Source organism: Mytilus galloprovincialis, chromosome 2, assembly GCF_965363235.1.
Source record: "Mytilus galloprovincialis chromosome 2, xbMytGall1.hap1.1, whole genome shotgun sequence".
Lineage (NCBI taxonomy): Eukaryota > Metazoa > Mollusca > Bivalvia > Mytilida > Mytilidae > Mytilus > Mytilus galloprovincialis.
The window spans coordinates 22,366,651-22,392,183 of record NC_134839.1 but is presented as its reverse complement, the minus strand read 5'-3'; the positions used below and the strand labels follow the sequence as shown (position 1 = coordinate 22,392,183).

Below are 25,533 nucleotides of genomic sequence, written 5' to 3'. Positions count from 1 at the left end.
TGACCTTCTGCTGTTGTTTTTTTCTATGGTCGGGTTGTTGTCTCTTTGGCACATTCCCCATTTCCATTCTCAATTTTATAAACTACAAAAAGCAACATTTTTTTTTTTTAACCATTTCAATAATTATGTTGGTACACATTTTTTTATATAGAAGACTACTTATCATATACAAAATGTCACATTTTTAATGTTCAGAAACATTTACTTTAATTTTAGTGTAAAATTACTCATCAATTGAGGTGCTCCTGAATTGGAGGAAGATTCTAAAAACAGAACTTTACAGAAACAATGAAAACTGCCGTTTCTCTCTCCAATCTCTTGTATCCCCATTGACATTGTTTACCGCGAAAGTTGACCTACATATTATCTGATTATAGCACAGGCACTTGTTTCTATCCATAGGAAGGTCGACTATCCATATAAATAGAAGATTCTATTTATATGGATAGTCGACCTTCCTATGGATGGAAACAAGTGCCTGTCGATTATAGCCTCAGATTCAAGCATTTCATGTTGGTGTGTGAATCATCTACACTACAGCAAACATCATTAGGTTTATATTTAACAAATACGGATTTTAAATTAGTATACAAGTGCTGTCATTGATTTTTATAATGAATAAAGGATATCCCTGTGTAGTGTGGCATTCCAACAATGACGTCACTAGATTATATATTTAGAATATTTCATAATACTGATTTTTCCGGACTGTAAAAGAAACGTATAAAGTGTAAGGGAAAGCTCAATAAACGATAATTTCATGAGAAACAGAAGGGAAATGTGTAAAAAATTTATTTAAAGTCAATCTGTTCTCCTTGCCATTGGTTTTCATTCACCGGAATTTGCACTCGAGAGGTCGTTTGTGTGTTAACGGTGGTTAGCGAAACGCTTTTTATCGTTTAGACGCTTGTAACTACGATAAACTAATGGAGGCGGCAAAGTACAACAAGTGGACGGTGCCGAAGTTAAAGGCAGAATTGGTTGTAAGGGGAGCTGTGATAACAGGAAGAAAAGCAGACCTGATTGATAGGTATTTTTTCAATGTGAAATAAGATCAACAGTATAAAACAGCCGTCAATAGAAAAGGTTTCTGACCATGAAACTGAGACTGTGTCACTTGCAATTTTCCGTTCTAGAAATAGATTTCAAATGGCATCACAATTTTTAAAAAGTATATGGTGGTATCATTACTGAACCGATTTTAATAAACTTGGTACCATTAAATTCAGAATTTCAACAGTTTTGTTTGCTCATTTGGTGAAAGTCATTGTTTTAAAGCATTAAATTTTTCTGATGACTTAAACACAAGACTTTTTTGCTGACCATTTCATTTGACATTTAATAATTTCAAGACGGAGTGTTTATGTTAACAGAATATCGAAAGTTTTTTTTAAAACAACTGAACTGACAAAACCATATCATAAAAAAATAAAGATAAACAAATCTGGATTGCCAATGGCATTGGTTTGTAAAAAAAATAAACTTTTATCATAACAATAACAGTTAGCAAAAATGTTATTAGGTTTTAATGTTTATCTGTTAACACTAAAAACATTCTAAAATATCTTTTCCACAGATTAATTGCCTATGACAAAAATAGAAATTTCAAACAGCCAGCCATTGAAATCCCTGACCACACTGATATTTCATGACCTAAGTGTGGCTATAAGCAACTCATTCCAGACCATAGACTGGTTTTTTCCAAACTCACCAGAGAACAGATCGATGGGTACTTTTTATACAGATTAGCTGGTATGTAGTCAATTTATATGTTCTTGTTCACAACTTTAGGTCATTGTAGGAAAACAGAGTTGGTGTATGTGGGTTCGATTCCCACCCTAGGCATTAATTGATATTAGCTGGTGCAAAGCGGGCAGATTAGCTTAGTGGCCCCACATCCACTCTGTTGTCCTTATCTAAAAATTGGATCAATCATTGCCAAGTCTTGCTGTCTGTCATCATTTTTTCGAAGTTCAGACAAAACCTTATATTTTGGTGAAAATATATATTGTGATTTATACTACAGTGGCATTGAAAAAGGTCCATTGTTGTACAGCTACGGGTTAAGGTTATTCAGAAAGGTCTTCAGAAAATAAAGACAATAATTTTTTTTTTTCAAAAGTCTCATACAATAATAAGTTTAAATAACCCCTACATGTATATTCCTCAGCAGGTACTGTAGTCTGTACCTCTTCAATACAACCGTGCACTTTGTAATTTCTCTATATTCTCTTTCTATATCTCTGCTCAGTACTATAGGGAGATTGGCATATATAGAAATATGCGTCCTTACAGTTTCTATGTCAAAAGTGGACATTTTTAAAGAAATATAAAAAAATAATTTGAAACATGAAAAATATGTCATATTTTCAGTTGATCTTTAATCAACATTCAATATTTTGTATGCACACCTTTTAAATGTTCCATTTTAATTTTGATAAAATCAATAATGTTTTGAAGGTGATAAGCAGATAAATGGAGATATAAAAGCAATTGAAAAAGGAAAAAACTTGTTGGAGGCAAAGAAGATCCTGGCTTCATCTGTTTTATTTACTGTGGATGACATTTATCTAACTGGGATTGTTGGTGCTGCCATGAAGAAACAGGTTTATATTTATATATGTAGTATAAATATTTTTTTTAAATGCAGTACAAATATTCATAAATATGTTTGGAATAAAAGATTCTTATCTATCGAGTGATATTTGTTTAGTTCTATGACCATAAAAACTCTAGAAAGAGGTAACTAAGTTGATATACAGAGAAGTTAAGTAAATATTGATGAAGCAAAATATTACAATAACGAAATAAGACGATATTTAGAGAATGACATGCAATTGTAAACAAAACACATGTGTGTATGCAACAAAGCTCTAAATTTTCCCACATCCAAAACAGTTGCATATGTTTAAAACAGAAAGAAACAGTGATCTGCTATCAACAATAATTCTAGACAAGTATTTTCACTCATTGTTGAAGCCTGTAGGATGACCTTCAGTTGCTTTTATCCACATTAACTGAAATCTAGTTGATACAAATGTATTTGTCTCATTGCCATTCATGCCATTGGCAAAAATATAATTTTTTCTTATTTTTATAATAATAACATTTTTTTAAGGTAACTTATAACTACAAATTGAAAATGGAAAAGGGGTCAGGAAGTCCAGTAAATTCACAATGTGAGTGTCCGGCAGGAAAGGGTCCGCATGCAACCTGCAAACATATTGCAGCAGTACTACTAATGCTAGAAGAATTCTCCCAGTCAGGCCAACTAGCTGTGGAGAAATCTTGTACAGAAGGACTCCAAACATTCAACCAACCTAGGGCATATTATACTGGTAAGATAAGATAAGTGAGATAAGTTATTTTATTGATTTAAAATCCAAATTTATAGGATTGATATTAAGACAATAAGCATATTATACATAAACATACAATAACAAAGTGACAAATGTATAAAATCTCTGCTGAGATAAAGCATTTATAGAATTGTACATGTCGCTTACATGTATGGAATATGTTGAAATGCTGATTTTAATAAGTGTTGCCTAAAACATTTTCATAAATACTAACAAAGTACACATGTTTAACATTTAAAATAAAATCTTTGTGTCTGATTTTTTTTTAGTGCATTTAATATTGTCCTTTAAAGTAACTTCCACTGATTTGTAGAACTGTTTTAATTTGCCAATTTAATACAAACAATATTTTTGTAAATACCAACTTCCTTTAAGAAAATACATGTGAATATCAAACAGCATCTTAAATCTTTAAAAAAAAATTCAAGGCATATTGACTTTTTTGTGTATTAAGAAGGACAACTCTTATTCAATCAAAATATTGAATTTTAACTTTAGATAGATTTTTATCAAATGTAAATTATTAGGATAAAATATATTAATCTTTTTCTTTTAACTACAAATTAAAAAATATTTTGTTCGGACATTTTACTTGTAAAGAGGCAAGAACTGAATATACTATTGAACATTGTCTGATATATTTTGACTAAGGAAAAGTAATAGCTAGTCCATTGTTTTCTTATTTTGCAATTAGGTAAACCATTAAAACTGGAGGACATTCCATTGAAAAGGAAACTTGGAGATGATCTACTTTCTGATCCTAGACCAGAAAAGTACAGGAGAATGAAAGACTATACTGATTATGTAAGAAACACAATGGTTAACTATTGTGCCATCTCATCTAAAGACATTGCCATGAGATATCTTTTCCCTAGAGCAAACTTACTGGTATGTTTAATTATCTTATAAAAATACTACTGCCTGAAAAAGAAACATTGCTGACAATTAAATTAATATTAATCATGTTTGTTACTAAGTATATTAATAATGAATAATAAAGAAATGGCAGAACAAAAAAAATGGCTGTTCTATTTATAAATGAATGGCTATTATTTATTTTGAATTTATTGAACCATAAATTTAATTTTTGACTTTTTACATTGAATAATCTGCAAAGCGGATTATGTAAAATGTGAAGAGTCAATAAATTCAAAATAAATTATTGTCATTCATTATAAATAAATTTCTATCAAAAATATTAAAGGCTCAAAGAACTTTTTATATTATTTATATTAACAATAACAACGTACACACATGTTGGCGTTATGAATACACAACGTCAGAGTGGGCGTACATGTCGCCATAAAAGATAACAACATTGAAAATAAAACTAATACTTTTAACCAATCAGAAGACAGTTAATACACCAAATTTATTTATAAATGAATAATAAAAAAATATATCATTTTCAGGCTGCCCAACATGATCATCATTATTTGAAATTGCCATTTGCTGAACATTGGGTTGATGAAGCTGTAAAGGTAATTAAACTTTCGAAAAAGTTTAAACATAGTTCAAGGAGTTTGTTCAAGTACTCAAATATAATTTTAGCCCTAAAAGTATATTAACTGTAAACTACCATAATGTTTACCATGTATTACATTCTTTTGTTTTAAACCAAAATATCATCAAATTAGTGTTGAAGCCCAATATAAAATCATGCAAAAAGAAATATAATGACACTTCAGACCAATATATGTATATATCATAATATGAAGCAGCAACCCAATTGTTCATACATGTATTATAGTTTCAAAGAGAATACATTAAGCAAAAAACAATACATTTCAAGCAATACATACTTTTACAAATTAGACAATACACAAACCATTGATTTTTTTTAACATGTTTAAAACAAACATTTAAATAGTTGTTTATTTGGGTTACTGACTAAACTTCTTTAATCACAACCATAGACACAGACACACTTCTCAATTTGTTGAATGTTATATGATTATCTTTAGAAGATATTTGCTGCATTGTTGTTGTTTGGTTCCTGTTTATAATTTACATGTATCCCACAAACCTACATCTATCATTTACATATTAATTATATATAAATAATAAACATTCTTGCTATTCAAAGTATTAACTTGGAGAATTTAAATATCAAAAGCAATTAAATATAATTTTATAAGCATAGCTCACATTGACCAATAAAGTGCTGTCCAATTTCATTTATAATGTTTAATTGATTACATACATGTATTTTTAGGTCACAGAAAAGGAAGCACAATCCATTGAAAAGACCACAAGAGGCCAATCAAATAACAAAGAATGGTTCAAGGCCCGTCAGTGGAGGGTAACAGCATCCAGATTTGGTGAAGTCACAAAAATAACAGCTAGAAGGAACATAAAAAAACTTTGTGACTCACTTCACAATCCAAAACCTATTAACAAGCCTCAAATTTTCCATGGAAAAATGTATGAAAGCAAGGCTTTAACTCAATTCAAACAAAATTATAAAATGAATGTAGTTAATTGTGGATTAATTGTCTCCCACCATTACCCATTTTTGGGAGCATCTCCAGATGGACTTGTGGGAGCAGACAGTCTGGTTGAGGTTAAATGTCCTTACAGTGGGAGAAATGAAAAAATTCTCCCAGGGTCAAAATTTAAATTTTTAATGTATGAAAGAGATGGCACAATGGTCTTGAGAAAAAGTAGTCCTTATTATGACCAAATTCAAGGTCAACTCTTTTTGTGTAAAAGGAAGTATTGCTTTTTTGTTGTTTACACCTTTGTTGATTTGTTTGTGCAAAAAATTGAAATAAATCATGACTATTGTGTTGGATGCTTAATACCCAAATTACAGTTGTTCTACACTAGACATTTCAGACCCTACATTGCCACTTTGTTGTGAGTTAGTCATATTTTCTTAAATTCATAAAAGTGGAATGTTTTTTTATCAATTGAAATAATGTACTTCTTGAAATTTTTATTAATTAAACAACAAAATTGTATTTTAATTAAAACACTCATTAAAGTCTGATTTTACAGCATTTTAAATATCGGAAAGAAAAGTTTTATAATTTGGTTGTACAAATGTAATATGTATTAAAGGAAATTTAAACTGTAGATTATAAACTGGTAAAAAACGCATTTTGTAAATACTGTATATATACAGAAGTTAATTTATTGCTTACAAAAGAACAAATATAATATATATCTGTAAAATTTAGTAGTGTGACTGCTTTTTACTTAAATGTAGAAGAAAATTGTATATTAATGTAGGGAAAAGACCTATTGTACATGTATCAGTAATGTGATTTCCTTATGCTAATTTATCCACAATGGCATTCTTGAAATTCAATAAAGCAAAGCATACAAATACAATTCTGTTACTTAGAGGAAATTTACTACTTGATAGTTCATATTTTAAAATTTTAAATCTCTTGCTTAATCCAATGACACGCTCAATGTGGATACGCTTGGATGCCACTCTACGGTCTTTTATTATTTCCTCTGGTTCTAATTGGGACTTCCCTTTCAGCATGGTAGGTGTATTCACAAATACATTTTGGTTTGCAAAAAGATCTTGCACCATGATACCCCTATCTGCCATAATGCTGTCACCAGAATCAAAGATTTCATTTTCAAGTAGGTGTGAATTTTCGATAATTTGTCTGTCACTGACTGACCCACCATAACAGTCTGAAACATAAGACACCGCACCTCTTGGGGTACAACCAACCATAGTTTTGATGGTATTTCTATGCTTGTACGACGACCATGTAACACTCTGGTTGTTAACATCAGATGGTTTTTGGATTGGAATTTCTGTGGCATCTAAAATAACCCTTGTAGTTGGGAATTTCCTTCCAAAATCCACAGGCATAAATTCATCTACAACTTGCCTTGAGGGCCAAATATCAAGATCTTTCAATTGAAAATATAAAAAGTTTATCCAAGTATTAATGGTTCTGGATACTGTAGACTCGGAAATATTAAAAAGTAAAGACAGCTCAAAATCTTTCTTTCCACATCTAATTTTCATCAAAGTAAGAAACAATTGGTCTTTTGGTTCAAGTTTCACACATTTATAGTTCAATTCATAAGCAGCAGGGCCAAGTGAATGAAACAAGAATATGAAATGATCATAACAACTAAATCCTGTGTAATAGGATACTGCTTTGGGGTTATTTATGAAATTTTCAATGGAGTAGTCACCCAACAATCCACACTGAACATTCTTATCCTCAGCAACCTTCCCTATGTCTGACTCATCTGTTACTTCAATAGGACGCTCATTACTTGTTGTCTCAATTTCAACCTCATACTGTATGCCATTTTCAATACCTTCCATAGACTTGTCTTTACTGACCAAATCTCCATGATCCCTGGATTTCATCCTCAATGCTCTTGGGCTTACAATAGCTTCTTGACGAAAAGGGAAGACCGAGGGTACAACATCCTTCTTGAGTCTACTCTTGTCACCTAATAAAAATAAACCCATTAAGCACACTAGTTGTATGAACTTATTAATTTTATTATACTAGTATCATAATTATAAGCCCCAAATTAACATATGCTGTACATGTATGAAGTTTCACACATTTATATTTTAATTTATAAGCAGCAGGGCCAAGTCAATTGTATTGATTATCAAACATTTTTCTGATTTAGAAAATAAGATCAGACCTAAAAAAAATATTGTTTGTTTGCCCAATCCTGACTGAAAGAATGGTCCGACTCAGAAATTTTTATTGTCAAAAACAATTTCAAATATTGTTTTATTCATTTCAAATTTTCAGGTTTGCCATATGGACAGATATTGTTCCAGCTTTTTACCTAGGCAGTGACGGATTTGGGAAACAAACAATATATTAATTTAGGCCTGATCTTATTTTCTAAATCAGAAAAATGTTGGATAATCAATACATGTTTAACCCCGCCACATTACGTATGAATGTGTCTGTCCCAAGTCAGGAGCCTGTAATTCAGTGGTTGACGTTTGTTTATGTGTTACATATTTGTCTTATTGTTCTTTTTTTTATATAAATAAGGCTGTTAGTTTTTTCGTTTGAATGTGTTTTACATTGTCATTTCTGGGCCTTTTATAGCTGACTATGCATATGGGCTTTGCTTATTGTTGAAGGTCGTACGGTGACCTATAGTTGTTAATTTCTGTGTCATTTCGGTCTCTTGTGGAGTTGTCTCATTGGCAATCATACCACATCTTCTTTTTTATACTTACTTGAACAAAATCTTTACTCTTGTTACAAATGTGGACACGTACAGTGCAAGGTATTTTTTTCTGATAAATTTAGTTAACAAATCTTCAAAAGCATAAATAATGATAATACATGAATGATTGATTAAATTGATTAATAAAAATTATCTGTATCAATCCAGTATAAGAGAAAAAAAGTATGAATCTCAACAAGTACTTTCTATATGTACTCAAAATACCAGAACTAGTGTGACTCTAGTGTATCCTATAACTTGAATAATTTTGTTTGATATGTATTTATTGTCATTGTTTTTCACTCATTTCCTTTATGTTTTATTATATAATAGTATACATATGTATACATGTATTTGTTTAATTTTGATAAATGATAACTTTTTCAGAAATGGGCACAATAATTAGCTTAAAAAATTGTTTTGTTGTGTATTCAATTGAAGTACAACTATTGACAGGTAAAAACAGAATTCTTAACATGCATACCTGTTTTAAAACGGTATATTATAATACTTAACTTCATTGTAACACATTAGAAGCTTATATTCATGTTGTATCAATTTCATGACCATTAATAAAATGTACATGTACAGGATGTACAAGTTCTCAGTATTAAATTCTGTTGAGGTATGTAACTTACTGTTCTCATTCTTTTTCCAATCTTCCTAAAATGGAAAAATATAACCACAAAGCAACACGAACAATGAAAAAATCATGCAGTTCTAACAAAATCATTGAAACAAATCTTGCATTTTTTGTATTTAAACAATTAAAACAAACATCTTCTCTATTGTTGTCAAGATGAAACTATTTAAGTCATTCAACCAACATTTTTGGGGTTTAAAAAAAACCCAGAAAATTATATTAAAATATGGAAAATATCAATCACAAAATGACCAGTCACTTGAATGTTTGACTTCTAATTTCGGATAGATGATGACGACAGAAGGCTGTTACATGTCCACAGAAAAATTATGCATAATCATTCAGGATGAAACATGTTTCTGCAAAAATAACATCAAGTAAACCTATACTTTGTACTATATAGATAAAGGAAGGTGTGGTATGAGTGCCAATGAGACAAATCTCCATCCAAATAACAATTAATAAAAGTAAACCATTATATGTCAAATTACATCATATTTTATTGTTTGTGAGGTGTTCATGCAGTAAGACATGTCACCATACCACCCCAATATAATTTTACTCAGTCAACCAGTTTATTTCATTTGCTGTATGATAAATGCATGATTAACAAGAAAAAGAGTTATTTTTTTTAGAAACAAAATCTAACACTACATGTATGTCTATGCCAATTTCGTCATTTAAATTTGTCATTGTGTAGCAGCTAGATATATCTTTAAAACACTTTAATTATTAAAATCAATCCGACGTTTCCTCCTTTAAATTGCATGCATCAATTTAAATTGTAACAAGTTTTAAAAATACAAACACATTTCGTAATAAATAACGGTAAACTAACCTAATAATGTGTTCTTGTAATCAGAGAGTGTGAAATGATTATGACACACAATATCATGTTTTCCCGGTCTCCAAAGTCCTCTCGTCTCGTTTGTTCTTCTTATTGCCACTCTCCACTTTAAATTTAGTTCCTTGTCACTCGGGAATTTATGACCTCCACTTTCCTTGCAACCGGGGACACAACAATACGACGGCATCTGTAATTTTCACGATGAATCACCTTGAAATACTGTTGTTTACCTTGGATTCAAGCGTTTTAGTGAAAAACAAACGCCCAGGTAACCACCGACGTTACAGAAGCGCTCTTAGCGTGAAAAAGGGTGAATGTAAACCTCAGTATGACATTTTGAGGGGGTTTCCAAACTATCAAAACAAAATGATTGACGTGAGGGAATGATACTCTGGCCAACCCCATTAGGGGGTCTCACTAATTAGCGACAACAAGCGACAACAAGCGTCAACAAGCGACAAGAAGCGACACAAAAATTATTTTAGCGACAACAAGCGACAAGAAGACTATTTGGCGACAAGAAAACATTTTTTTTATTAGATATAAAGAAATTTGTATTTAATGGGTTTTTTTAAATATACGTGAAATGCACACGCTATAAAATTGAAAGAAAAACAAAAAAAAGGTCAACTTTCCTTTGAAGGCTTTATTGAATGAAACAAAAACATGAAATATTATTTCCTTTCTAACAGTATAATTCATTGTTCTTGATAGGAACAACATTAGATGTGGCTTCACCCTAAGGTAATAACAGTACACACAATGTGGAACATCAATTGAGATTAACGAGTCGCGTGTCCCCGGTTTTATTGCTACAATAACATCCAATTAACACCTTCAACTTTGTACACGCGTCAGACTATACAATTACACGCCCCAGAATATACAATCATTGTAAATAGTGAACACCTGTTGAAAACTCAAGATTGTCATTAATTTCCTTTCATCTTCAATCAATATGCATAAACATGATAAATATCGTTTAATGAGGCAATAAACAAATAAAAAGATGAAAACATTCACATTTCAATTTTTTTTCCCTCCTGTTTGGTTTCAGTTCTTTGTATTTCACAGTTTGTGTCAATATTTTCAGGACAATGATGCACAAGTAATTCATTTTGCGAGCTTAATACATATTGCACGAAAAGAGTTTTAAAAAACAAATTATAAGATAAATAATATGTTCTAAAACACAAGGAAAAGTAATCTCTTAATACAATAATTAAACGTAATACTGGCTGTTATTCATAATAGATCATAATAGATGATAAAATATTATGTAAATAATGTTTCATTTTTTTCTATCAATTTTAACTTTCTTGTCGCTAAAATTATTTTCTTTTGCATATCCTTTTAATATTTATTGCGATAATTAATTTTAATTAAAAAAAAATGTTTTCTTGTCGCTTGTTGTCGCTAAAATAATTCTTGTTGCTTGTTGACGCTTGTTGTCGCTAAAATTCTTGCTGTCGCTAATTAGTGAGACCGCCATTAGGGAATTGACGGTTCCCCAAAAATATCATAAAATATGGCAAGCCGTTGTGGAATTTATTCCCCATTTATGAATATTAATAAATCATTTTTTAATATAAATTTATATTTTTTTATATTAATAAATCGAATTTTATTAATAAATCGAATTTTTAATATTAATAAATATTTTTCAATGCTAAAAAAATAGTCATTTTTTAATATTAATAAATATGTTTTATTTTCCAATATTAAAAAATTATTAAAATTGGACCACACATGTTCACCTATTAAGAGGAAAAGAATGTCAACAGTAAAAGTGAAACATTGTAAACCATTTCGTTTGCTGATTCGATCCACAAAAACAACATTCTTTTACAGGTACAAATGATGACAGCTAGACAAAATTACACACGAAATGTTGATACACATTATTGAGTCTTTGAATTGTTAATTGTTTATTTCAATCTTTTTGTAATTTGTCATAAATCAAATAAGAGAATTGAGTCAAACCTGTGACTGAGTTAAACAGCTAATATCACTTAAAAAATAAACAATAAAACAACGTATGGACTCGATAATAAGTATTAACATTTCCTGTAAAATTTGAGTATTATAGAAAATGGTCATATCGTTGATCATGCCTGCATCCATGCATTACTTCCAATATGCTCAAATGTTATTTATAACATAAATTCTTACTTTTAAAAATATCAATAAATCAGTGGATGGAAATGCATTCATTTAATTTTGCATGTAGATCATCGACTAACAGCTCTTTACTTATGTATAATCATTTTACAATTTAAAACAAAGGCTGCATCTTATTCATTATCATAGGCGGATCCAGGGGGGGGGGGGCTTGGCGGCCAGGGCCCCTCCCCTTTCGTGGGAAAAATTTGGTTGATTATATAGGGAATCATTGAAGCATGACCGGAGCGGGCCCCCTTAGGAAAATAGGAAAAGTTCTGGATCAGCCACTGATTGTTGACACTTCAGAATGTTAATTCAAGAGGGTTTTTTTTGTATTCTCTAAAACAGTTTATCATGTTGGCCTTCCATCTTTTAATCTTAAGTATACCAGATGAAAATCAATCAAGAAATATGTATCGTTTCCACAGATTTTTTTTACCATATAAATTACTATAACAATGCATGATGAAAAAAACTCAGAATAACAATATTTTCCAAACAATGGCAAGGAACTATTCCTCAATACAATTTGAATTCTCAATTATTGTCACTGCAACTTGTTCTTTATAGACTGTTATTCCTGAATGCAATTGACCATGACTGCAACTTTGACTGATATTAATTGGTTGGTGTTAAACACCACTTTGAGCACTTTTGTAATATTTCGTGATCGTCAGTTTTTAATGGTGGAGGATACAAGAGTGTGGAGAGAACCATCAACCTTTGGTAAGAAAAGACCATTCTGGTCATTATAGGTCGAGGTACAGCATTCAAAACATATTCATTTAAGATTGGAGTTGAACGCACCTGCCACAATTGGGATTCACAGCCTCAACATTCACAGGCTACATGTACACAAAAATTGACATTCTACCATTACTTAGCAAAATATAGGAAATAACTAATACTGGTAATCTTAAAGAGGATAGATATAAGATGATGTGGTATAAGTGCCAATGAGACAACTCTCCACCAAAGTCACAATTTGTAAAAAGTAATCAATCATAGATCAAAGTACCACCTTCAACACAGATTGACTGTACATTTATTTTTCCCAAAAATGTACATAAAGTGCAACAAATTGTTATTATCTATAAGACACTTCCCAAATATTCAACTGCTTCTAAAAACAAGTTTAAAGAAAATCAAATTTCTGTTCTCTTATAAAATATCTTCAGAATATGTTCAGCTGTTCTACAAAACAAAAAATATTCCACGTTTTAAGTTGTGACATGTGAACTAACAGATAGTGAATGGACTGATAGGTGTATACAATTAAAACTTTTTTCTCACTGGAACAAAGGGTAAATACTTTCAATCTTGATATAAACTCTCACTACTTAATGTTTACATCTTTGAGGCTAGGGAAACTAAATCAAACTATTGTTCACTCTATGACAACAAAAGAAGAAAGATTTGATTGGCTGAAGTATCGATAACAAGTTATAAGTTTGACAGTACTAAAGCTGGTTACACAGAAATCCATGAACCTTTATCAAACCCCTTGTATTGATTATAACCTAAAGGAAGTACATCAATGTTTTTTTTTAGGATTGTGATGCTTGGGGACTGACAGTTGTATACATCATTCTGTTTCTTGTGGATAGCTGTCTCATTGTCAGTCAAATCTCTGCTCATCTCCCTTTTTTTATATACAAATAGGACAAAAATCTGCTTAAGTTCAATTACAGAGTAAAATTAAGTTATTCAATTTATGAAAATAAATTACATGTATGTCATGTACGTTCAAAAATGAAAAAAAAAAACACTTGTTGGAAGCAATTTAGCGTATTTAATATTGAGAATGAGATATATTTCAGTAATACATAATTCAAACTATTTTAGCTGTCAAATGATAACATATGGGGATACAAACATTTGCATACAATTATTTTTTGTTTGTCAGCACCATAACCATTTCACCTTTTTTACCTCAAGGCTATTCCATTTAAACATACATGGTACCCAGAGAAAGCACTTTCAAAATATGTTCACTACCTATAGAATCAATTTGAGAATTTCACTTATATTTCTACTGTATTTGACACCCATCCATAGAAGAGATTTCGAAGTGCCTTCCCTGAGTCCAATGTATGTTATTATGGAACAACCCTCACATTATCTTTTCTCTACTCATTTATAGCTCTCTCCATCTCCACTATCTACATCTTATTGACACACCAGGAAGTTTAATATTTCTTCCTTCAATCCTTCTAGATTCATATCAAAGTTTACTCACTACTGTGACTTGTATCTGTGATCATACTATTGTTTCATCCTTCATTCAGTCAATAACTGTGTGATTAACAAATGCCATATTCTATGACTGAACATTTTACCTATCTGCCACAAGCTTGCTCTTTACATAATTTCTCACTCAAACATTCAATAAACTGTTATCACAGAGATCTGTCTCGCCTGTTTGTAATTTTGATAATGCAAACCATTTAAAGTCAATATAACCATGACTAAGGGGGCGGAGCCAAATAATCTCCATGACAATGAGATTATGCAATGCTAATACATCTGCATACCAATTATCATTTACCTACCACTAGTGGTTCCCCATAAAACTGAGCTAATCACAAACTAATACATTGTAACATTGATGCCATCGCTGCCGTCACCACAGACGCCAGAAACAGCATACCTATGTCTCGATTTTTGACTCCGTCAAGGCGAGACAAAAATGGTAACATACCGTTTTATTAGTATATAATATCTACTGCAATAGCTAGCTTCAATTGTAAAAAGACATTGCAATGTTGTATCATACACCTGAACTTACAAATATAGCTGTAACTAGCTCATACTTTTTCCATTGAAAGCAAACAGATATTCCATAACTTGTGTTATATCATACATGATAAATACACATTTTCACTATGTTATTCCATACACAATAAAACACACCATTTCACAGTTTATATCATACACGATTGTACACACCATTTCACTTCGATACCAGAGTATGTTCTCTCTCATATTGTATCTGACACATAAAGCAAGTTTCAAACTTCACAATTGTTTGCTACTTTACACATCACTTTTCTTACACATGTAAAACAAACTTAAATTGAAGCCATCATCTACAATTATGTAACACATGGATCTAGTATGCACTATTCATGTCTCGATCAATTTGACACTGTTTCTTGGAGGAATACATTTTTCTGTCATGTCTGATTAGACATTTTCTGTTTCACATTGGATACAATGGAGGTTATGTAGGACTTTAATAAATTCTCATTACTATTCATCAGAAACTGTACAAACTCTGGATCTAAAAATAAAACAGAACTTTGAACATTAATATACTTTGGATCAATTATTATGTAAACAGACAAATGATAAGCTTTCAATAATTGAAAATCCTCAAACCTGTTAAGGCAGAGTACTCCTCACCTCGGGGGGGCCACTTCAAACTTTTTTTGGTAGGGGTGAGCAGCTGAGACATCAAGTACCCCACCCTTTTCATATATTTTGTTTATCAAAAATATATACCTTGTCATATATTAATGAACAAAAAAACAGACCTATAGATATATTTGGATATTTTTCATCTTCTTGTACATTAGTATTTACAAAAAGTTTTGCGGTCCCGCTCATTTTACGTTCTTGTTTAGAAGCAACGCAGTCGCAATAATCACACCTTGCTTTTCCAATAAATTCTTCGCTCCTCTATTTGCCAGTGCTATTTGCCCCTTTTATATCTTTGATTATGATGAAATTTCAATTTCAAAAGACAATAACATATGTTTTGTCAGATAAATGTAGTAATACTTCAGATAGTATCACTTTTACTGAGTTTAACATTAATTAAAAACTGATTTGCCGTTCCCTCTTGAAGGACGCTGACCCTATGCTATGGAATTTCTTTAAATGTTTCATGTATACAAACGTTAATTAGGTGGAAATGTCAAAATGATTGGATTTATTGCATCTACAACTAACCTCAGTGGAAATACCACATTGAATAAATAGAGTTTAATTGGTTTGACAAATAGCTGATGCATTTACGACTGTGGTTTAACCGCATCAAAAATAAATACGAACATTTGATTAGTTTCAGATACTTATGATATAATCCAGCAAGTGATAATATCAACCTATTGATATATTTAATCTGAATTTCTCACCCTTTTCATATATCATGAAGCATGAAATAGTGACCTATTCCAGCGGCTCATCCCTACCAGTCATTACATAGGAAGTGGCCCCCCCGAGCTCCTCACCCACTAGCTTAAGTAGCATGAACATTTATTTTAAAATTTAAATGGTATTTATTCAGCAAAGTGTACTTCATTGGCAGTCAACCCTCATCTCCTTATTCTATATTCAACTACCAAATTCATATATTATTAAGGTATATATTAAATTATAGGGTATATTGGTATAAATATTAAATAAAAGTTCATGTCCAACATATTTGTTTTGTTGGTAAACTATTTTGTTAAAAAAATGGCTTAAGTTGATCAATATTTTTTTTCTGTTTTTTAATGATTTACAGAACAATGATTAGATACAACTTAAAATCATAATAAATTATACAATAAATCTACATATTGTACCATGTTACAAGAAAACGACAACAGTGAACCAATTGTATATCCCCTTTTTCTGAATAATACAAAATGAGCTATTTCTCATATTCAATTTCAAAATCTTACCATTTATTAATGAAAGTATTGGTACTGTTTCTAGCAAAACATTGGCAGATTTACTGTCCTTTGAATTTTGTTCATCCACTAGATGGCAGCAGTGTTCTAACAGGAAGTGTGAAACACCAGCATATTTATAGCAGATCAACATTTGTAGCAAACTTTCTTTTCCTGGTTGTGGTAAAAATCCAATCTGTACAAACAAACAAAAATATTTTTTTTCCAAGCAGTCTTCATTGCTCATCCTACAAATTGTGTATATCAGTCATGCTGTGCATATGACAAACTCAATTACAATGTCCTTCTCAAATTCAAAACAAGAGGCTCCACAGAGATTGTATTATTGACCTGTTTTCTAGGACAAATGCCAAGAATGGCCACTAAAAATCGAGTAGTGCCTATTAATTTAAAGTATAGTTGTAAATTAATAATTAATAAGCCTTTAACTATTTATTTTTTTTAATTTGCTATGTATCTTGCTAATTTCCCCCTGTCAACTATAATTCTAAATGTGTATCTTAAATGAACCATGTATAACGTTTGCAAAGATTGGGGGTGACAAGTTTTATAAAACTTTTATAACTTCTTGAGCATATTTTTTCGTAAATTAATAATAAAAAAAAATTACTTTTTCTGATATCATGTTAAATTGAATTGTACATATAAAAGTAATTAAATTATATATATATGGAAGTGTTTAACGACCTTGACTGGCTATACAGCCATCGCACGGTCGGCTCGGTGCCCGAAGGCGATTGATGAGCTTTTGAATAATTTCTGCCGTGGGTCAGGAACAGGTAGTAAGGACGCTGAATGGAGGCCGCCATCTTGGTTTTGGTGAGTTGATTTTGGTTTGTTTACTATTTTGGATTTTACTTCTTCACAATGGCTGCTTTCAGGGCCAGTTTGGTCAGCTTGGCAGCCCGCTAGCCTCGATGATGGAGTACTGCTAAATGATCTCGGACATAGTTCGAAAGATGACAGGAAGCGTTATCAGGACCAAAGCCGTGAGGCAGTGAAATGAAGGTCGTATCACCCAACAGCCTAGGATACAGCCCTCGGACGTTAATCGGCATAACACTCCCCATGATACAATGGTTTTGGAGTGCATGTTAACGCGGGTACGCCAACTACTACGTCTATCTGTACGGCATGGATTGGTTTCTGTCATCTTAAGTAGTAAGTCGTTGATATCTAACTGTAAACCCTCATCGAAGATAGCGGGTAAAGGAGAGCTGGCCCAGCACGTCCGTTCAGCTGTAATGACTGAGACGTGAATGGATTGTGATGAATGCAGATTACAATGATATGGTAATTAAATTTAAGGCTCATGATAGATTATAAACAATTTTTGGTAAGGGATTTTCCATTAAAATGTATGTGGGAGCGTAGGAAAGGACTTTCAAAATATTCCTACCACCAAGAGTCATCTTTTATGTTATTTTGAATGATGGTATTAAACACATACTGAAAAAAGACCCATGACCCACATTCAATTATAAAACTTCCCTTCCTACCCTCCCACATACATTTTAATGGAATAACCCTAAGATGCCTTTGTATATACATGTATGTGTATAAACTATGATATTGAAAGGGTGGTTCATATCATTCAGCAACCCTTAATTGTAGTTTGTACAAATCATAATAGTCTAACCTTTTGAAAACAGGAACTTAGAAGATATATAATTCCTGCAGTAAATCTGGTCAGACATGATGGCATCTGTATCAGTACTGTGTTTTCTTTTGACAAAACCTGGAAATATAGGAGCACAAAATACCATCAGATGTTTAGTGAAGGTATACATGCAACAAAATGTCATTTTATTGTAGTCATAAAAATATCCATGTAAGAAGATGTAGTTTGGTTGCCAATAAGACAATGCTCCGTACACAAAATCTGCAGGTCAATGTACAGCATTCAACAATGAGAAATACCCATACTGTACCATATGCTATAAAATTCCCCTGCATGACAAAATGTGTTGATCTCAGATCCATACTACAAAATAATTACAGATAATCAACCTTGTTTTCAGATATATTTTAACTCAAGTGGATTGGTCTAGACGTAAATTAAATGTCAAATATCACCTAGAAGATCTTAGTTTACAATGAGTAAATTAGAAAGGTGGCAATGTATTGGTAATTTAATACAAAAATGGGTCTTTGCTAAATGATGTATGTTTTGTTGGAGAAACAATAGCTATTTCAAAAGAAATAATGCTCATGTCTGCACCTTAATTTTTCAAGCAAGAAAATACTGCTCAAGTTGTCTATTTCATTTGTGTGACCTACTGAATTGGACTGTTTGCCAGTTTTGTTATGGCACGGGCAGCACAACGGGTGCCACATGTGGAGTGGGATCAGCTGGCCCTTCCGGAGCACCTGAGATCACCCCTGGTTTTTGATGGGGTTCGTGTTGCTTATTCTTTGGTTTTCTGTGTTGTGTCATGTGTGCTGTTGTTGTTTGTCTGTTTGTCTTTTCTCATGGCGTTGTCAGTTTGTTTTCGATTTGTGAGTTTGACTGTCCCTTTGGTTTTTTTCGTTCCTCTTTTAAAACAACAATATACAGGAAGTGGAGATTTCATTAAGAAACTACAATTTTGGGCAAAAGGAGATAACTCCAACTTCAGATACTGGTATAACTTTGACAATGACATCATTGATATTTTTTAAAACTTATTATAGCTTCAAGCACCATGTTCAATTTATGTTACTTTCTTGACAGTTATAGTTATGCACATACACATCATTATGTAACTAGAATATCTGAGTAAATATTTTCTTGATAAATTTCTTGATAATGGATATATAGGATGTACAGAATGTTGTGATCAATGCACTATGTTATGTTTATCTCAAAAGTAGTGGAAAAGTCTGGAAAATTGATCAAGCCAGTTCCATAAGGGTTTCACTATTGTATAAATGCAATCTTACCCCACCTACCTTAAAAAATAAAATAAAACTATGTGTACTTATTGTCTTCTCTTGGTGAGTGAAGCATAAAGTTGGACCTTATTTTCCTCTCATTTATGAAGAAAAAATAAAAATTAGAATAAGAATAGATTCATGGACAAATGAACCCACTTGTAAATATGCAACAGTCAATGTACCAACTCAAACCTATTGAGCAAATTTTCCATTTATAAAGGAACATAACTTGAGAGCCAAAAAATGGATGCCACCTTATTTGAATTTAATCTGTGTTTGGTGGTCACAAGCATAATGTATAAGTTTCCTGATATTTGATTGAGAATATTTATCTTATTACCTGAAACATCTTTGTCAGTTTCTTCAGCAGAGTTCTCTGTGAGGTAATATCTGTTTCAGTACTAGTGTTGAATATATTTAAGTATACCAGTATTGTATGATCACATACTTCTGTTATATCTTCAACTGTGGTTACCTATAAAAAACATATGTGGTTCAGCCCATAGGAAGCTTGTTACTCTTGATTTTTTTCTCTTTAAAAAGACATTTTAAAGCAATAAGTACTGTTTGATATAATTATTTTCAACATTAGCAAATACTGGATGAACAGCTCAAAATATGCTAAGAAAAGAACATATTTAAAAACCAGATGCTCCGCAGGGCGCAGCTTTATACGACCGCAGAGGTTGAACCCTGAACGGTTGGGGCAAGTATGGACACAACTTTCAAGCTGGATTTAGCTCTAAATTTGGACGGTGATTAAATAGTTGACACAGCATAGGTTTCTGACACGGAATGAATGTGGTCTAATGAACTTAAAATGTTTGTTTTGCCTTTGAGCAATTCACTATGCTGTTGAATATTAATCCTTTCAAAAAAATTGAAAAAATAGCAATAACTACTCATTTAAATACATCATAAAATATTAAAATGTAAAACAAGTGCTTGTTATCACTGAATGGTAAAGATTGTTTTAATTTATCAGTTGGTAGTAAAAGTGAATATACATTGTATATTGTATAAAACAATGGTTTAAGTTGATTCAACTACTATTCTGGACAAAGAAAGATAACTCCAATCAATTGAAAATTTCTTGCTATTGCACAATATTGTGCAATTAGATATTTCTTGCTATTGCGCAATACTGTGCAATTGAAAATATTTGCTATTGCACAATACTGTGAAATTGAAGATTTCTTGCTATTGCTCAATACTGTGTAATTGAAAATTTCTTGCTATTGCACAATACTGTGCAATTGAAGATTTCTTGCTATTGCTGAATAATCTGCAATTGAAAATTTCTTGCTATTGCACAATACTTAATATAATAATTTTGGATCCTGATTTGGACCAACTTCAAAACTGGGCCCATAATCAAAAGTACATGTTTAGATTCAGCATATCAAAGAAGCCCAAGAATTCAATTTTTGTGAAGATCAAGCTAAGTTTAATTTTGGACCCTTTGGACCTTTATGTTGACCAATTTGAAAACGAGACCAAAAATTAAGAATCTACATACACAGTTAGAATCGGCATATTAAAGAACCCCAATTATTCAATTTTTGATGAAATCAAACAAAGTTTAATTTTGGACCCCGATTTGGACCAACTTGAAAACTGGGCCAATAATCAAAAATCTAAATTCATTTTTAGATTCAGCATATCAAAGAACACCAAGGATTCAATTTTTGTCAAAATCAAACAAAGTTTAATTTTTGACCCTTTGGACCTTAATGCAGACCAATTTGAAAACAGGACCAAAAATTTTATGGTCATAAACCTTGTGTTTAAATTTCATAGATTTCTATTTACTCATACTAAAGTTATGGTGCAAAAACCAAGAAAAATGCTTATTTGGGCCCCTTTTTGGCCCCTAATTCCTAAACTATTCGGACCTCAACTCCCAAAATCAATCCCAACCTTCCTTTTGTGGTCATAAACCTTGTGTTTAAATTTCATTGATTTCTATTTACTTATACTTAAGTTATTGTGCGAAAACCAAGAATAATGCTTATTTGGGCCCTTTTTTGGCCCCTAATTCCTAAACTGTTGGAACCAAAACTCCCAAAATCAATCCCAACCTTCCTTTTGTGGTCATAAACCTTGTGTCAAAATTTCATAAATTTCTATTCACTTAAACTAAAGTTATAGTGCGAAAACCAAGAAAATGCTTATTTGGGCCCTTTTTGGCCCCTAATTCCTAAAATGTTGGGATCAAACCTCCCAAAACCCATCCCAACCTTCCTTTTGTGGTCATAAACCTTGTGTTAAAATTTCATAGATTTCTATTCACTTTTACTAAAGTTAGAGTGCGAAAACTAAAAGTATTCGGACGACGACGACGACGCCAACATGATAGCAATATACGACAAAAAATTAAAATTTTTGCGGTCGTATAATAATTAATAGAAGTTTTTATTGATCTCATATAAAAAAATTAAAAGTAGTTTACAGGAACAGTAATTCAAGAATAACTTTTGTCAACAGTAAACAAATCTAAAACTAGTTCTATGGTTACCTTGTTTACATACTCCTGCTTCTGAATTTCATCACATTTCAATTCAGCAGATGATACAATGGTCACATGACATGGAAAATCATACACTGATTGGTTAAACAATATATCTAATGATGAAATGATTGATGACACATTACAATCTGCTGTAATGTCAGCCATCTTGGATTCTTCAATCTGTAAAAAAGAAAACAAATGATGACCAAATATGATAAGAGTCACAATCAATCATATTAGAAAAGTCAGACAGCAAAAAAACAATAAGGTTATCATGCTTTAGAAAACACTAGCAACTTTAAAACCTTAGCGCTAGGCTTTAGTAGAAACACTATTTGTTTAAGCCATAATCCTTACAAATACTATATGTGAAGAGATATGTTGACTCACTTCTTGATCATAAAAAATGATATCTTTACTTACAACTGGTTCGCCATTTCAAGTACTTTTCTGGCTTCTTTTGGTACTAATAAAAGAACTTTGATGACACTAAACTACACAGTATATCAACTAAATGACTTGTAAATCATATTTATCTTTGCTGAATATGCTGAAACTAAGTTTAAAGACTTACATATGATAGTGTGATACCTCAGATTTTCAAATTTTTAAATAATCTCTATCTATAATAATATTCAAGATAATAACCAAAAACAGCAAAATGTCCTTAAAATTACCAACTCAGGGGCAGCAACCTATCAATCAATAGCCATGGTGGCCATCTTGGTTGAATGGCCAGGTCATCGGACACATTTTTTAAACTAGATACCCCAAAGATGATTGTGGATAAGTTTGGTTTAATTTGGCCCAGTAGTTTCAGAGGAGAAGATTTTTGTAAAAGATTACTAAGATTTACGAAAAAAGGTTAAAAATTGACTATTAAGGGCAATAACTCCTAAAGGGGTCAACTGACCATTTCGGTCATGTTGACTTATTTGTAAATCTTACTTTGCTGAACATAATGGCTGTTTACAGTTTATCTCTATCTATAATAATATACAAGATAATAACCAAAAACAGCAAAATTTCCTTAAAATTACCAATTTAGGGGCAACAACCCAACAACAGGTTGTCAGATTCATCTGAAAATTTCAGGGTAGATAGATCTTGACCTGATAAACAATTTTACCAATGTCAGATTTGCTCTAAATGCTTTGGTTTTTAAGTTATAAGCCAAAAACTGCATTTTACCCCTATGTTCTATTTTTAGCCGTGGCGGCCATCTTGGTTGGTTGGCCGGGTCACCGGACACATTTTTTAAACAAAATACCCCAAAGATAATTGTGGCCAAGTTTGGATAAATTTGGCCCAGTAGTTTCAGAGGAGAAGATTTTTGTAAAAGATTACTTAGATTTACGAAAAATGGTTAAAAATTGACTATAAAGGGCAATAACTCCTAAAGGGGTCAACTGACCATTTCGGTCATGTTGACTTATTTGTAAATCTTACTTTGCTGAACATAATGGCTGTTTACAGTTTATCTCTATCTATAATAATATACAAGATAATAACCAAAAACAGCAAAATTTCCTTAAAATTACCAATTCAGGGGCAGCAACCCAACAACAGGTTGTCAGATTCATCTGAAAATTTCAGGGTAGATAGATCTTGACCTGATAAACAATTTTACCAATGTCAGATTTGCTCTAAATGCTTTGGTTTTTAAGTTATAAGCCAAAAACTGCATTTTACCCCTATGTTCTATTTTTAGCCGTGGCGGCCATCTTGGTTGGTTGGCCGGGTCACCGGACACATTTTTTAAACAAATAACCCAAAGATAATTGTGGCCAAGTTTGGATAAATTTGGCCCAGTAGTTTCAGAGGAGAAGATTTTTGTAAAAGATTACTAAGATTTACGAAAAATGGTTAAAAATTGACTATAAAGGGCAATAACTCCTAAAGTGGTCAATTGACCATTTCGGTCAGTTGACTTATTTGTAAATCTTACTTTGATGAACATTATTGCTGTTTACAGTTTATCTCTATCTATAATAATATTCAAGATAATAAGCAAAAACTGCAAAATTTCCATAAAATAACTAATTCAGGGGCAGCAACCCAACAACGGGTTGTCCGATTTGTCTGAAAATTTCAGGGCAGATAGATCTTGACCTGATAAACAGTTTTACCCCTGTAAGATTTGCTCTAGATGCTTTGGTTTTTGAGTTATAAGCCAAAAACTGCATTTTACCCCTATGTTCTATTTTTAGCCATGGCGGCCATCTTGGTTGGTTGGCCGGGTCACCGGACACAATTTTTAAACTAGATACCCCAATGATGATTGTAACCAAGTTTGGTTGAAATTAGCCCAGTAGTTTCAGAGGAGAAAATTTTTGTAAAAGTTAACGACGGACGACGACGACGACGGACGCCGGACGCCAAGTGATGAGAAAAGCTCACTTGGCCCTTCGGGCCAGGTGAGCTAAACTAGAGGCTCTAAAGAGCCTGTGTCGCTCACCTTGGTCTATGTGAATATTAAACAAAGGAAGCAGATGGATTCATGACAAAATTGTGTTTTGGTGATGGTGATGTGTTTGTACATCTTACTTTACTGAACATTCTTGCTACTTACAATTATCTCTATCTATAATGAACTTGGCCCAGTAGTTTCAGTGGAAAATGTTAGTTAAAATTTACAAATTTTATGAAAATTGTTAAAAATTGACTATAAAGGACAATAACTCCTTAGGGGTCAATTGACCATTTCCATCATGTTGACTTATTTGTAAATCTTCTTTGCTTAACATTATTGATGTTTACAGTTTATCTCTATCTATAATAATATTCAAGATAATAACCAAAAACAGCAAAATTTTCTTTAAAATTACCAATTCAGGGGCAGGAACCCAACAACAGGTTGTCAGATTCATCTGAAAATTTCAGGGCAGATAGATCTTGACCTGATAAACAATTTTACCCGATGTCAGATTTGCTCTACAGGCTGCGGTTTCAGAGTTATAAGGCAAAATCTTCATTTCACCCCCTATGTTCTATTTTTAGCCATGGCGGCCATCTTGGTGAGTTGGCCAGGTCACGGGACACAATTTTTAAACTACATACCCCAATGATGATTGTGGCCAAGTTTGGTTTAATTTGGCCCAGTAGTTCCAGAGGAGAAGATTTTTGTAAAAGATAACTAAGATTTACGAAAAATGGTTAAAAATTGACTATAAAGGGCAATAACTCCTAAAGAAATCAATAGACCATTTTGGTCTTGTTGACTTATT

At 32.0% G+C, this 25,533-nt stretch overlaps 3 protein-coding genes across 4 annotated transcripts in view; 1 reads left to right on the top strand and 2 right to left on the bottom strand.

Annotated features, from left to right (window-relative positions):
* The first annotated feature begins 841 nt into the window (after window positions 1-841).
* Window positions 842-6,444, top strand: LOC143063144 (uncharacterized). Its single transcript, XM_076235125.1, has 7 exons — window positions 842-1,030; window positions 1,577-1,752; window positions 2,461-2,606; window positions 3,119-3,338; window positions 4,054-4,247; window positions 4,772-4,840; window positions 5,575-6,444. Exons 3-7 carry the CDS (start codon window positions 2,595-2,597, stop codon window positions 6,220-6,222), a joined length of 1,143 nt encoding a protein of 380 aa, XP_076091240.1. The 5' UTR covers window positions 842-1,030; window positions 1,577-1,752; window positions 2,461-2,594; the 3' UTR covers window positions 6,223-6,444.
* On the bottom strand, window positions 6,343-10,341 carry LOC143063143 (uncharacterized). 2 transcript variants are annotated; one of them, XM_076235124.1, is made up of 2 exons: window positions 10,028-10,341; window positions 6,343-7,796 (listed from the first exon to the last, which is right to left on the bottom strand). In XM_076235124.1, exons 1-2 carry the CDS (start codon window positions 10,221-10,223, stop codon window positions 6,634-6,636), a joined length of 1,359 nt encoding a protein of 452 aa, XP_076091239.1. In that variant the 5' UTR covers window positions 10,224-10,341; the 3' UTR covers window positions 6,343-6,633. The 2 variants fall into 2 exon arrangements, 1 of the variants encoding a protein (XP_076091239.1); XR_012974949.1 differs by lacking the exon at window positions 10,028-10,341 and adding an exon at window positions 9,185-10,018 and having other exon boundaries at window positions 7,712-7,796.
* Window positions 10,342-13,968: 3,627 nt separating this feature from the next.
* The window catches only part of LOC143063142 (cap-specific mRNA (nucleoside-2'-O-)-methyltransferase 2-like), a 28,778-nt gene continuing 17,213 nt past the window's right edge, over window positions 13,969-25,533 (bottom strand). Inside the window, exons 9-13 of the mRNA XM_076235123.1 lie at window positions 22,313-22,486; window positions 20,135-20,269; window positions 18,518-18,616; window positions 16,870-17,053; window positions 13,969-15,482 (exon numbers count right to left, since the gene is read on the bottom strand). Coding sequence (XP_076091238.1) covers window positions 15,376-15,482; window positions 16,870-17,053; window positions 18,518-18,616; window positions 20,135-20,269; window positions 22,313-22,486 — 699 coding nt within the window. The 3' untranslated portion in view covers window positions 13,969-15,375. The remainder of the gene's footprint in view (window positions 15,483-16,869; window positions 17,054-18,517; window positions 18,617-20,134; window positions 20,270-22,312; window positions 22,487-25,533) is intronic.